The sequence below is a fragment of the Chroicocephalus ridibundus genome, chromosome Z, assembly GCF_963924245.1.
Source record: "Chroicocephalus ridibundus chromosome Z, bChrRid1.1, whole genome shotgun sequence".
NCBI classification, from domain to species: Eukaryota; Metazoa; Chordata; class Aves; order Charadriiformes; family Laridae; genus Chroicocephalus; species Chroicocephalus ridibundus.
In genome coordinates, this window is record NC_086316.1 from 84,031,772 (window position 1) to 84,045,035 (window position 13,264).

Here is a 13,264-nt window from a genome sequence, read left to right on the forward strand (position 1 = left end):
TCGACAGCAAAGAATAACAGGATCTATATTATAATCACACATTGCTCACAACTCCGTTAACAGCATCTACACAGCGTCACCCAGCAATGCTGTCCGTAACACGTGTACAAAAGAAAAAAATATAAAAATTAAGACCGCACATCTGAAATCAGATAGAGGGGAAAAAGAATATTGTAGTACCTCCGAAGCGTACTGCTTTCACCAAAAAGCATCTGACGCGAGATTCAGGACAATTTCAAAAGCAAAGAGCGCAGGACTGTTGCACAGGTACCTCTGCTCCTGCATTTTGGGCATGGAGATGGTCCTCCATGCTTTAAAAATAACCGATCTTAGTATTTTCAGTGAAGGAGAGAAGAAGCAGCGTAAACTGGGGTGCAGAGAAGCAATATATTTAGCCAACAGGTGCCAGCTGTGTCCACTGCTGCGTGAAACCGCAGCTACAGAACCCAAGGGACACGCTAATTGTGACAGTCCTCTGTTAAGGCTATCGAATGCTCCTAGCAAAAAGCTCGCCGTTCGCAATGACGCTTCAAAGACAGCCCCAGCACGGAGATTTTAGTGGCCTGTCACAACAAAAATTCACCTTTAATAGCAGTTTTACAGACAGACGCCCTGTTAGCAGTGCCACCTGTATGCTGCCAGGGCTGCCTATCCTCTAGCAAGTGATCCGACGTCCTGCTAGAAAAAATCATGACCGGTTTGAATATTCCACGTATTCCACTCGATCTATTCCTTCCCCAAATTCCCAGCTTGTCGTCTTCTTGATTTATTCCAGCTAAAGACAGAAATTAACTCCTCCCTTCACACAACATAGGAAAAGAATTTCTAGCATAAATCTTACCAGGGGGAGAAAGGGAAGTAAAAAGTAAACTCACGACTAAAATAATCCTGATTATTCTCCTGAAAAAAATAATTAGTATTACATTAAGCAAAAGTGTCTCAGCCTTATTACATCTTTATGGAGAACAGAGTTGGATTGTGTATTAGAGAAAGCAAGTTTTTCCCGAATCTCCTTTCCCCTACCCTACTCCCCCTTCGATGACACAGGGATAAAAGCATTAGTTAAGGCATTATCACATTGTTAAATTTATTACGCTGGTACACAAGACAATAATAGACACTTCTGCATGTGTTGGTATCTTTCTAGCAATTCAGCAGCTGCTACTGCAGGAAAATTTCAGCTAAGACAACTTATTTGACATAAAAAGCCAGAAACCTTCCACATCTCTCACGAGAAGGGAGTATGTTTTCAATATAGCTGAACATTAGATTATAGACGGGCTTTATGACGACTTCTTTTTTAATAAGCCACTATTATCATTATATTAGATAGTAAACGAAGCGCTTTCAACTTCCATTCCCAGCAACCTCATTCACCCAGAGAGAGAGAGACGCCGACAGGTTCAGTTGTTGAAAAGGGTTAAGAGCAACGACGCCCCTAAACTTTTTCTGCCAGAAATACAGAATAAATGACACCGGACTCCACACACGCATTGGCGCTTCCAAGAAAGAAAAAATAAAACCCTGCAGGATTTATGAACTCGCCCATATATCGCAGTCCTTTCACCCCTTTGTACTTCCTCTAATCTGCCCCAAACAAAAAGCATATCTGTTCCAGGAAGCCCTGACAAGCTTTGCAGAATGACGCTCTAAATCATATCGCTAATTCATGACACGCTACCAGCCCGAACCCTCGTGTAACGTTGACAGAGTTGTATTTAATGAGCGCAGTGTTTCAAAAGCTATTGCGAATTTGTCAGCTTTCCAACCAAAAGAAGAATCCCAAGTACAAAAACGAAGTGCCAAAATTATCTATTACGCTATAACAGATAATCTGAAACACTTACAAAGCTGTGAACTGGGGGCGCTACATTTTAGGCACAAACTGCAATAGAATTTAACACAAAAAATACCGCTAACGTGATCTTTGGTAAAGTTTATCTTGGGGCGGGGAAAAAAGAAGTTAAAATTTATCAGGACAGGTGTGGAAAAAGGTTTTTATTTCCAAAGAACGAACTACGTTCTCCTTCATATAATACTGAAGTATGTTTCATGGTACGTATCCCAACGGGATGTGGAATCAACATATCTCAAGTACAGCAGATGCATGAAAAAAGCCACGTAAACAAACCTGGCGATCTACAGAAACATTCCACTGAGTCATTTCTCTTCTTCAATTCACTAGTATTTCAGCAATTAGTATTAAATAATGACTTATTTAATGCACATTCACATGTTCAAAACCCCACACAACTGCAGAAGAGGCAGCAGGTTATCATTATCGGTACTGAACCATCACGTGGCGCATTCAAACACAAATATTTAAACATTATGAACCCATCACTGTAAGTTTTATATTCTCGCCAATGCTCAGCTTACACAAGGAAGTTAAAAAAAAAATTAAGAAAAAAGCCAACTTACAAGAGGGGAATTTCAACGATGAGCTGGATGAGGCAACACAGCAACTCTTCTACGAGGTCTTCACACTCTGTTCCTGAAAAGAAGCATACCAAAGGGTTTCTGGATTTTTAAATATCAAAAGAAAGCAAAGATTTAAACACACAGATCCAGACGATCGATATTTTAATTAAGAAACAAACACCGGAAGAGAAATTCTACCTGTTTAAGGAGATGGCACTCTTTCCTGAAATAGAAGGCACTCGGGGTTATCACCGGAGAAAATACGGATGCTAAGCCTTTTTATATATAAAACAAATAACTAATACCCATTGGATAAATTAAATGAGATGTCGGCATTGTAGGAACATGCTAATATTAAGCACATCAAGCCTTACTTTACTACCTACTTAAGGTTAAATTAAATGGTGTTATTGCCAACAGTTGAACTGATCACTAGCGACTTCTCACGGGTCCACAGAGCTCAAGTCTCCTCTCAAAATTCCCATGTTTTCCCAACCCCCTTTTTTTTAATCCCACGAAAAGAATAAGCAGAGACAGAAAACACGGTTTCATTTGTCTACCATACCCTGAACAATATTCTAAGCTGCGAGGCGTCAAAGGAATGCAGCCTGGCATACACATCACCGCTGCTCTTAAGCAATTAAACCTACACATTATTTTTTTATTATAAATCTACATTTATTTATTGAAGAGGTTTGACACATCTCAACGACAAGTAAGGACACGTGAATTTCCAAAGGGCATTTTAAGTGCCCAGAAATTACTCTCTATGTGACAAAATGCACGGGATGATTAAAGATTCTTTTAAAATTTCAATTTTCAAGAAACGCAACTATTCTAAGCAATAAAACCCGTGGTATTTTGCATTAGCACTGAGTTTTTAAGAGCAACTGTAACAAAAGACTTGCAAAACTTACTGAGGGAAAAGCTTATTAAACCATTTGAAGTTGTCATATAATACTAAAAAAAAAAATAAATAAATATGATCAATCTCTTGGCTCATTAGGATTTTTTCTGCTTTCAAAATAAAATTAGAAAGAGACACCTCCAGCACAAAGAAAAGCAAGAGGTTTATAGTGCTGAATGGCCCAAGAGCAGACATAGTTTTCCCTCTGCATTGCCTGATAGGCATTACAGCACAACGATTAATTACCCAAATGCTTGTTTATTTTGTATTTTCAAATAAATAGGCCCTGCCATAAACACAACATTATAGCCGGGTTATGACGGTGTTACTCTGTTTAAGCCAAGTCTGTTCTTAAATGCAGAACTCAATTTTAAGAAGCACCCCAGAGGGAATATTCACAATAAAGGCAAATTATTTCTTTCCACAATCAGTTTATTAAAAACACATTAAAAATTGTCACCTAGTGAACTGCACATTCTAAAGGAAATCAGTTTTTTATCACGGAAACGTGGTTTCCTTTATATAGAATCCCCCATGAGTAACACAATGTAGCTCCTGTTAGTAAAAACCAAGAACTGTTAGGAGTATTTAACCTTAGAAACCACCGCCAATAAGAAAGCCCAGATAAAGTATTCTAAAGGAACCCGAACGTGACATTTTCCTAGTTTTCTGAACTTAGAAAATACTCAGAGAGCAAGACTGCTATTAGGTCTCAAGTTTCTTCTCTTTACGATTGAGGGGAGAGGAGAAAAACAAGGATGAAAAAAAAAGAAGTATTTCGTGCATTTTAAGAATACCTTTTCTTCCACTGTGCGATACGCACAACTCGTTTGAAGAGAGAATAATGTTATCTGAATATCAAAGTGGGCTTTTCCCCCCATGCTATATTTAAAATAAAAGCAAGAAAACACTAGGTGACCACAATCACGTAGAATGGAAGATGTTAGTCTTTCCTGCTCTGTTCTCCAACTATTTTTTTTTAAAAAAAAAAAAAAAAAGCTTAATTGCTGTAATCAATGTCATTCGGCTACAATAATTAATGCATCCTTTTTCCTCATTGGGGCACACGCATTCTTGTTTAATTCTCGTCTTGCCAAGACAATGAGGCGGACGCATGCCAAATCTATAACGTGAGAGCGAGCTATAAACACGGAACACTATGTGTTTTCATAAACAATGCCTTTTTCAATGGCAGGATAAAGAGAATACGCACAATACTCATTCACATTACTAGATCGCATACTCGGATCAAAGACGCGCGTAAAGCCTTGGGGAAAAGAAGTAAAGGGTGAATCTGTGCAGATAAAATTCGAGCAGATTTGCAGAGGGAGGAATCAGAGGCGCATCTTCTAAACTCTGTCCTGCTGCAGAAGCAACTGCGATTGGTTGGGCTTTTTTTTTTTTTTAACATAAAAAAATAATACTTTGCGTTTAACTTTTTCAAACCTATGCCCATCACGGGCACTGGATTAGCAGCCACTACACAAGCAAAATGGTTTATCCAGAGGAAAATACACATGCCACGAGACTCCACTTCTAGTAAAACCAGCCCAGCTCCATCCTTGGCCACGACACGGGGTCTAACGTAGGCAGTAAAACAGTCCTTCTTCTCAAGAACCTATCTACTGTGCTTGTCACGACCTGATCCGAGCTGTTGGATGCGCCTAATGTTAATAAAATATTCAGCGTAGCAAGGCACAGCCTCACCTTAGATGCTACTTGGTTTTCTGCACTGTTGCTCCTACAGGTAGGACAGAACCTGGACACCAGTAATGAAATTCATTCATTACTTGTAGAAGAGTATCTAAAGCCTCCTTCGTTCAATTCATTCCACAAGCAGCGGACTTGAAGCTTCTTTGAGTTTTGTGGTTTGATCTTCAGCCCTGAGGATGCTCAAAAGCTCCCAGCTTTCACTTGAGAGTGTTAATAATGAGTACGTAAACTAATTGCCATCCCTCATTTCCTTTACATGATAGCTGAACGCTCGTGAAATCATTTCAGTGCTGCAGTAAATTTACTGTTATTTATTCCCTCCTCTATGTCCCCTTATTTGTGATAATACACCAAATACAGCCCTTAGCAGCCTTGGGATAAAAACTTCTTTACAGGAACGAATGAAGTTTCCTACTACAGGTCAGGGAATGGGTTAAATGAATCGATGGTTTAATTTAGAATATAATACACAGCATATACCCATCTCTTACACCTCTGAATCGCAATACGGTTAAAAACCGTGCAGAAGTTATGGGATACAGACAGCAGAAACCTCACCAAAAGATGAGCGATCCGTGTTAGTAAGACTAACTCCGGCTTCTGATCAGCATACGCCAAGTCCAATTTGGGATTTGCCAATATCAGGATTTTTTAGTTGAATCTTAAAGCACGTGGTTTAAGTTTCTAGAAGGATTTTCCTACAATCAGCGCTGTGCAATATCCTCCAAAGTTGTGCGCAAATTCCCAATTATGAACGACAAGGCAAAGGTTGCGCTTCCTGGGCTAAAGAAACACCTGAAAACTGTCAAAAGGAACAAACTTCTACTAATAGCCCAACTATTCTCGAAGGAAATCAATAAACAGTGCTGTAGCAGGGACTTGATCGCGTGCAATTTGTTCATAACGTTAGGCTACAACTTCTTGGCCCTTTTTGCAAAAGGAAAAACCTCGATAAAGGTTTTTCTTTTTTGAAGAAAAACCTTTTTTATGGCACAAAGCCCAACTGCGGAGCTTTCTTCTCAGTTTAAAACACAGACTAGCAAGGAAAAGCACACGCGGGACCTTCAGAAAGAGTGAAAAAGCACATTAATTGCAAAATCTGGGAGGAGAATTCTTCCAGATAAGACAATTATAAAAAATTACAACTAAACAATAGTGGCTATGTCACATATAACCTATTAAAATACAAGACATATTACTGAGTAGCCAGCGACGAGGTTATTTTCCATCCATCACTACCATCGTACACTACATTTCTGCCTGACATAGTGAATATGGCGCAGTTACGCACGCTGAGTTCCCAGGTGCTGTATTTAAACTCGGAGAACATGGTACTAGGATATATTCCCCAATTAGAACGGGGGAAAAAAAGCGATGTTCGTAGTTTAAAGAGGGAAACAAACACCACCACACGGTGATTTAAGATGGTCCTGAAAAGAACAGTCACCCTTTAGACTGAACAAGGCGCACATGAAAAAAATCATAGAAGAAAGAGGTTGTACTGTTTTTTTTTTTTACAGCAACTACTCACCAGCTATTTATTACAAAAGTACACAAACGATATTTCAAAATTCAGACCCCACATTAAGGCCTTTACCTATATACAAGCTTTATTTATTTATATAATTAATGTAATAATGTATTGTATAAGGTTTGCTCCATCATGCTGGCAATTGGAAAATAGCAAAATAATATCAAGCTCTGGGAAATAAAGACAGAAAGGACAACTAAAACTTAATTTTTATAACGCACGCTCACCAAAGATAGCGTTAAGCACGTAAAACTTTAGCAAAAGTACTAATAAATCTGTGTAAACTTCACAATAGCAAGGTGTGCTCTAGTTTCCAAAGAGTAAAAATTCAAGCTGCGCTTGACTTAATTATGAAAATGCACAGAAAACCATGAAAATACACACAAAAAAACATTTCATCTTTTTCTGCTCACTTTATAGGCCCTAACGCAACAGCATTTTATTGCCCTCCATCAATGATCCTTCACTTTTCCTATAGCTAAGTAAAAATGAATGCCTTCCTACAGCTTTTAATTACCATACTCTCTATATATTTAAAAAATCCTACGTGAAGATTTGTTAGGAGAAAAAAAAAGAAGAAAAAAGATGGTTGTGTGAACACAGCATGTTATGAACCTCAACACCTTGAAGAAAGTCCCAAGAGCCATCTCCGAGTGGAAATCTGAGTGGAAAGCAGCAGCAGACTGGAGCCGAGGGAGAGCCGAGGAGGAAGAGGAGAAGCTGGTTTCCTCCTCCATCCCCTGCTCTCCCCAGCAGACCACACGCAATTACCTTCCTAATCAAGACCACCCAGCGAACAATCTGCTCAAAGATAATTGCGAAGTACATTTGCCATCAAGGCGCACAAAATTATCGCTAATAAACGTCACCGTGAATTACAGTCAAGTGCTACTAGACGCGGTATAAACACGGATCTGCCCCAGCGAGAAGAATCACTTTTCAGACCGCGCTCCGAGGAATTCCCAGCGCAAGAAATAAAGATCGCGGGGGTTCCAACTAACAAAACATCTCGGCTTTTCCAGCCGTTCTACTGTGCAACGCTACGTCACCGAAGCAAGAGGTGGGCAATTTTTTTATATAAACCCGCCCTCCCCCCCCGGCAGTCTGCAATGACAGCTCATTACGAGCCGGTGTTAGTCTCTAACGCATGGGATAGCTGACTGCATTCTTGGAGATTACCCATCCCCGTTTAAACACAATTAAACCGTTTCAACACGTAGCACTTCATCTTTTGGCACCGGAAGCCTGGTTTTCCCCAGACGCCAAGGAGTTAAACAGATTTTTAAATGGGCAGTTTTCCCTATTCAATGAGCGAGCAGCTAATTAGGCATTCCCAACGCATGTCCTGACTGACTGTTGAGGAAGATCCACTTTTGGATCCTTTCAGTCGTTCTTCCAACAATCCACTCGTACTATATATTCGTGATCTGGTTTTTGCCAGACCCCTTTTGGCTCTATGCAATAAACCACAGGCAATTATAACAGTATCTTTACAACAAAGCAAATCACGTGCCGGCATTATCCATCACGTGTTCGAAAAGAGCATCTTGATACGGCACCACACAAAGATCTGTGGCAGCGTTATGACTTTCTTTTGGCTGTAATCAAGTCGATTTTGGGCACGTTCATTCAAAAAGAAGCACTGGATAGCAGAAAGAAGAGCTAGATTATTTGAGTATCTTCCCTGCCATCTTTCATCTTGTGTAATACACGCTCCATTTCCCGGAGATGCACTTCTTTTTGAAGATTATGCCTAAATTCTTTGACTTTTCCTGTACTCTTGTATAAACTACTGACAAAATCAAATTTTAGCTGTTGCCTTTTCAACGGATCAGTCCTAACCATAGTGCTGTCATCTTCCCTCACTAGATTCCTACAAATTGCATTAATTCCACTCCCCGGCTGCTGCCGGCTTATGAAATGTGTGAAAAGAAACACCAAACAATTGCAACACGACCGTTTCTGCAGTAGTATGGGGTCAGCTTCACCCCAATTCTACTCTCCTCTTCTGTAGGGGATCACCTTTCAGACCGTATAAAAATGACTAAAGCTAAGGCAGGTCTGCAACAACACTTCTGCGCAATGATTTTTAAAAAAATAATGTCAAATGAAGTTTGTAAATAAATGACTATGGTTAACTTAAAGACAAATCTTTAAAGAAAAAATAAAGCAAAGAACTTAAACCCTGCTCCAAAAGAGGTCTGTTTTGCTCTAAGAACCTGTAACACACCAACTTCTTCTTAAGAAACATTTAATTCTTGCAGAAGGCGACAGTCAATATGTTATTAAAAGCTCTCATCACGCTTTGAAGGTGCTTTCTTTCACATGTATGATATAAAGGAAGATGGTTCACACCAAATTACTTCAGACCCCAAAGGAAGTCAGTCAGTTTTACTGTTGACTACACACTTCCAATCTCCCAGGTTGTCCCGAACAGTAACTACGTTGCGTGTAACCTCATGGGTACCTCATTTGTAGTTCTAAAGCAAAGTTTGGGATTCTTAGTCTAGAATCATAGAATAATTTAGGTTGGAAAAGACCCTTAAGATCATTGAGTCCAACCATTAACCGGACACTACCAAGTTCACCACTAAACTATGTCCCCACGCATCACGTCTACAAACATCAGAACTTTTTAGTTTCTTGTGGGGTATTTATTTCACTAGCGCTCGTGTGTGCCTACCGTAGGAGCCTGGTGCTTTCTCTTCGTAAGTAAAATGAAGTTGCAGCTCCTCCTCTGACATCCGACTGATGAACACTTTCAGCAAACAGCAAATGATAAACAGGGCATTGTGAGCCTGCCAAATGAAGAGGTGACTAGAAAAGGAGCAGAAACAAACAGGAATCAGTAACGCTTAACCCGCGACCACGCATCAAAACCCACAGGAAAACGTACGCCAGAGTAGACCGAGGGGTTCCCTACAGGTGAAGGCAAGGGAAAGCTAAAGTGCTTAAGCCAGGAACCTTCATTTGATGCTACAGCAAACAAACTGGAAACGCATTTAAAATATTTTTTCTTCCCCCAGGAGAATACGGTCTTATTCCTAGCTACGTTTGTACCCATAAAAACACCACACCTGCCAGAAGCACCACTCTTTGGAGAGCTCGCCAGATGGCTTAGCACAATTCTAAAGGCTTCTAGATACCATGGATTCACACCACCCAAACATTTGGGAGTTTCCTACGGCTTCCATACGAAAGCTACTCTGTATCCCTGAACCTTAGCAATTTTCCCAGCCAAATAGCCTTCGGACGGCTACAGGCATTTACGGACTTCAGGAGCACAATGTAGCAAGATTTTTCTACGCAAAACACAGATATTTTCCAAGCTTTCTGAATGCAAGGGAAAAAATATAGCTTCCTTAGGTTTTCTGGAGTCCCAATAAGCAACTGCTGGGAAGCCCATACAACGGCAGAGTCAAGCTCGTGCCTGAAGCTGTATTTTGAAGGTATTTTTGGATTGAAGCAGCAGGAGCTACCCAGGCAGGAATAACTTCTTTCTTGAGATGTAAGCAAAAAGGTTGAGGGCAGCCCTGGGAGCAAGGGGGCATTAAGAAGAAAAATCTTCCTTTTTGAAGCCCCAGATCTGGTGAGAGTTGGACATTTGTCCATGGGGGTGGGGGAACGTTTACAATTACAAAAAGCTTCCTGCAAAAACTACACAGTGCTGCACGCGTAACCTCTTGGAGCTCTTTCTACTGCTGAAAGGGGCAAGAAAATCCAACGGCGGTTACACGGTATAATTTGAAAGCAACATCTTCATATAGAAGTTCGCGTTCAAATCCAACCCGATTTAAAATATTCCCAAGATAAAAATACTGGTTCATGCATTAAGGTTTAGCGAAAAAGGCCAGGCGATTTTTAAACGGCTCTAAACCAGTAGGAAGCAGATGTTACAGCACTGGTACACAAACATGTTTCTGTAAGGCACAGGATGAACATAAACATGTCTTTTTCCACAGAAATCTATTTATTACACTTAATCTTCTGTGTTTGGAAAAGTACTAGATACATGTTCTGTTTCAAACAACAATTTAAGAGAATTCTACAGTTTGGTCTGCGATTATTTTAACTAGCAAGCCAAAAAACTCAAGAGCTAGTGGCAAAAGGAACGTTTAAAAAATGAAAATGGCACACGCAGCTTTTTCCCAGGTACTTACTTCTGACATTCTGCTGAAATTTTTAACTCTTTGGTTCTAGAAAGAAAGACTTTAATCAATGACCCAAGGTTTCCTGTTCGAGGATTCTTCTCAACTAAATGAGGAAAAATAAGGTATGATTATATAGCATGCATAAGTTGACACTATTTAGTTCAAACAATACACAGAATGAAACCAAAAATTGCGTTGTCTTAACTACTTCTACCTCTGTCTGTTCTTCTTTTAAGATTCTCCAGTACATGCTTTATGACTCCACAATTGCTCTTTAAACATACTTTTCACCCGAGATTTAAAATATCCCAAGTGGGACGCTCATACCGCTGCCTTGCCAAGACGTGTCTACAGCACAAGTCTCCTGTCAGAAAACCGGGCAGGATTTCACAATTAGCTTTTACCTTCTTGAAACGTCATTGATCACATATGTACTATCCTTTCCTTTCGTCCTCTGCTTAATTCTTTTCCCTTCCTGATCACCTTAGAGGGCAGAGGGAAGATGAGGTAGCAGGGATGGAGTTATTTGTTTTAAACCTTTCAGTCATTTCAAGTTCTACAAAGTCTCTAAAAGTTTGAGATGTATATATACACGCTCTTTACACCACTTCAATCTTACTAGCGGAACACGTACAAGCAGAATTAAGTATACTGAAGACACGGGTGTGCACATGAATGCTGTTTCTTAATTTTTCTGATCAAGAACGTGGAAAAAAAAAGCTAAGATGTCACAATTTCTCACCTAAAGACTTGCAGACTGAGATTGTTGCTTCTTCCAAGAGCTTCAAGTCAGCACTGGTGGGGGGGAGAAAACAGATACGGTTACACAAGCCATTGAGTTCCTGTACTTGAAGTGAAAATTCATTACAAAACAGTAGCACAATTTTTCTATGAAGCACTTAAGTTTACCAATCCATTAGCTGGTTTACACGGATATCGCAGAAGCAGAGTGGTTGAGGTGAGAAGGGACCTCTGAGGGTCATCCTGTCTAACCTCCCTGCTCAAGCAGAGCCACCTAGAGCCAGTTGCCCAGGTCCACGTCCAGGTGGCTTCTGAATATCTCCAAGGACGAAGACTCCACAACCTCTCTGGCCAACCCATTCCTGTGTTCCGTCATCCTAGCACCAGACAGTACAACGTGTATTTGAAGTACAGTGACAATAAAAGAGGGAACTAATATTCGAAAGTGAATTGTTTGTCAAAGTGAAATGATGTCACTACATCATTTGTGTTCCTCCTACTTTTGTGGCTTCAACCATAGAATACCGGGTTGGATGGGACCTCAGGGATCATCTAGTCCGACCTTTAATGGTCCAATGATGCCACTCATAGCTTGATGCCACTGAGAATGCACATAGACCGGCAGCCTACAGAAAGAACTTGATTTTTTTACAGGAACTATCATATGAAATATCTTTTAAATAAAAAAAGCATAAATTAAAAAATCCTCAACCTGACATCTAACCTCAAGCTAAGGACCACTTTCCTTTAACTAATGTTATTACATTATCACCTCAGATACACCAAATTTTTCATAACTTCATTAATTGCCCGTTGACATGCTTCAGTGAAAACCATCAGCTGAAAAGCACGGTGAAGCACTAAAGCAGAACCTGCCGACAACCACTGAGAGTAAACCCCAGCCGCATCAAACACATAAAAAGACATTTATAGACTTCTATCGCTCCAAACCTACCAGTACAGAGTAACTGATCCTCAAAAACAAAACAGAAGAATACAAAGGAAATAAATTTTTCCTTAATAGGTGGGGGAAAAAAGACAAATAATAATCAGATGTTGTGTCCCATGCCACATTAAGCAATATGAAGGTGTCCCAATATTAATACCTAAAGCACAACCTGCTCCAGTGTTTCACCACCTTCACCGTAAAAAAAATTTCTTCCTTATATCTAGTCTGAATCTCCTTTCTTTTAGTTTAAAAAACCATTAGCCATTGTCCGATTGCCACAGGCCCTATTGCTCGTGATATCGGAGAAGGTTTATCGGAGGAGGTTGTACAGCCTCTGTACAAATTAAATTAACGCACAGTCTGACCTACTTTAAAGGCAGTCCTTCTGCAAGTTCCCCAAATTAAAAGTCAGTCAAAAAAACCCCCCAGTCCAATGCTTGCAGACACAACATAGCGCGTAACGTAGGCTGAACAACTGCAGAGCTCACGCACCTACATCCTTGTAATTAAAGGTATGAAAATCACCATCCTCGGAATACACAGGAAAGTAGCAATGTAATGAAACCTGAATAGGAACTAAGCCTATAGAAGTCAGTGGCAGGGCCTCCATTCAAGCACTCCTCTCAAAAAAATATCGCGAAACTTAATATTGCCATAATTAGATTGCCAAAGTCACTGTTGCTTCCTAAGCATGAAATTTTCTGATGAGTAACCAAATTTATATAAAAACCGAAGACAAAAAGGACATGGTACCACACGCGTTCTCTGTCCCATCTGCTCAACCCCATCTTGGCAACTACCTGCAGCTCTGACTGAGACCTTCTGAAAGACAGCGAGGGGGGGAAACAGTT

The 13,264-nt window shown here is 40.1% G+C and overlaps 1 protein-coding gene across 4 annotated transcripts in view; it reads right to left on the minus strand.

Moving 5' to 3' along the window:
* Nucleotides 1-13,264, minus strand: part of DYM (dymeclin) — a 241,013-nt gene that overhangs the window by 203,095 nt on the left and 24,654 nt on the right. For 3 of the 4 annotated variants that reach the window (XM_063319471.1, XM_063319469.1, XM_063319470.1), the window contains 4 exons: nucleotides 11,466-11,518; nucleotides 10,733-10,826; nucleotides 9,256-9,389; nucleotides 2,422-2,494 (listed from right to left, as the gene is read on the minus strand). In XM_063319471.1, coding sequence (XP_063175541.1) covers nucleotides 2,422-2,494; nucleotides 9,256-9,389; nucleotides 10,733-10,826; nucleotides 11,466-11,518 — 354 coding nt within the window. The remainder of the gene's footprint in view (nucleotides 1-2,421; nucleotides 2,495-9,255; nucleotides 9,390-10,732; nucleotides 10,827-11,465; nucleotides 11,519-13,264) is intronic. The other variant, XM_063319472.1, reaches the window with a different exon arrangement.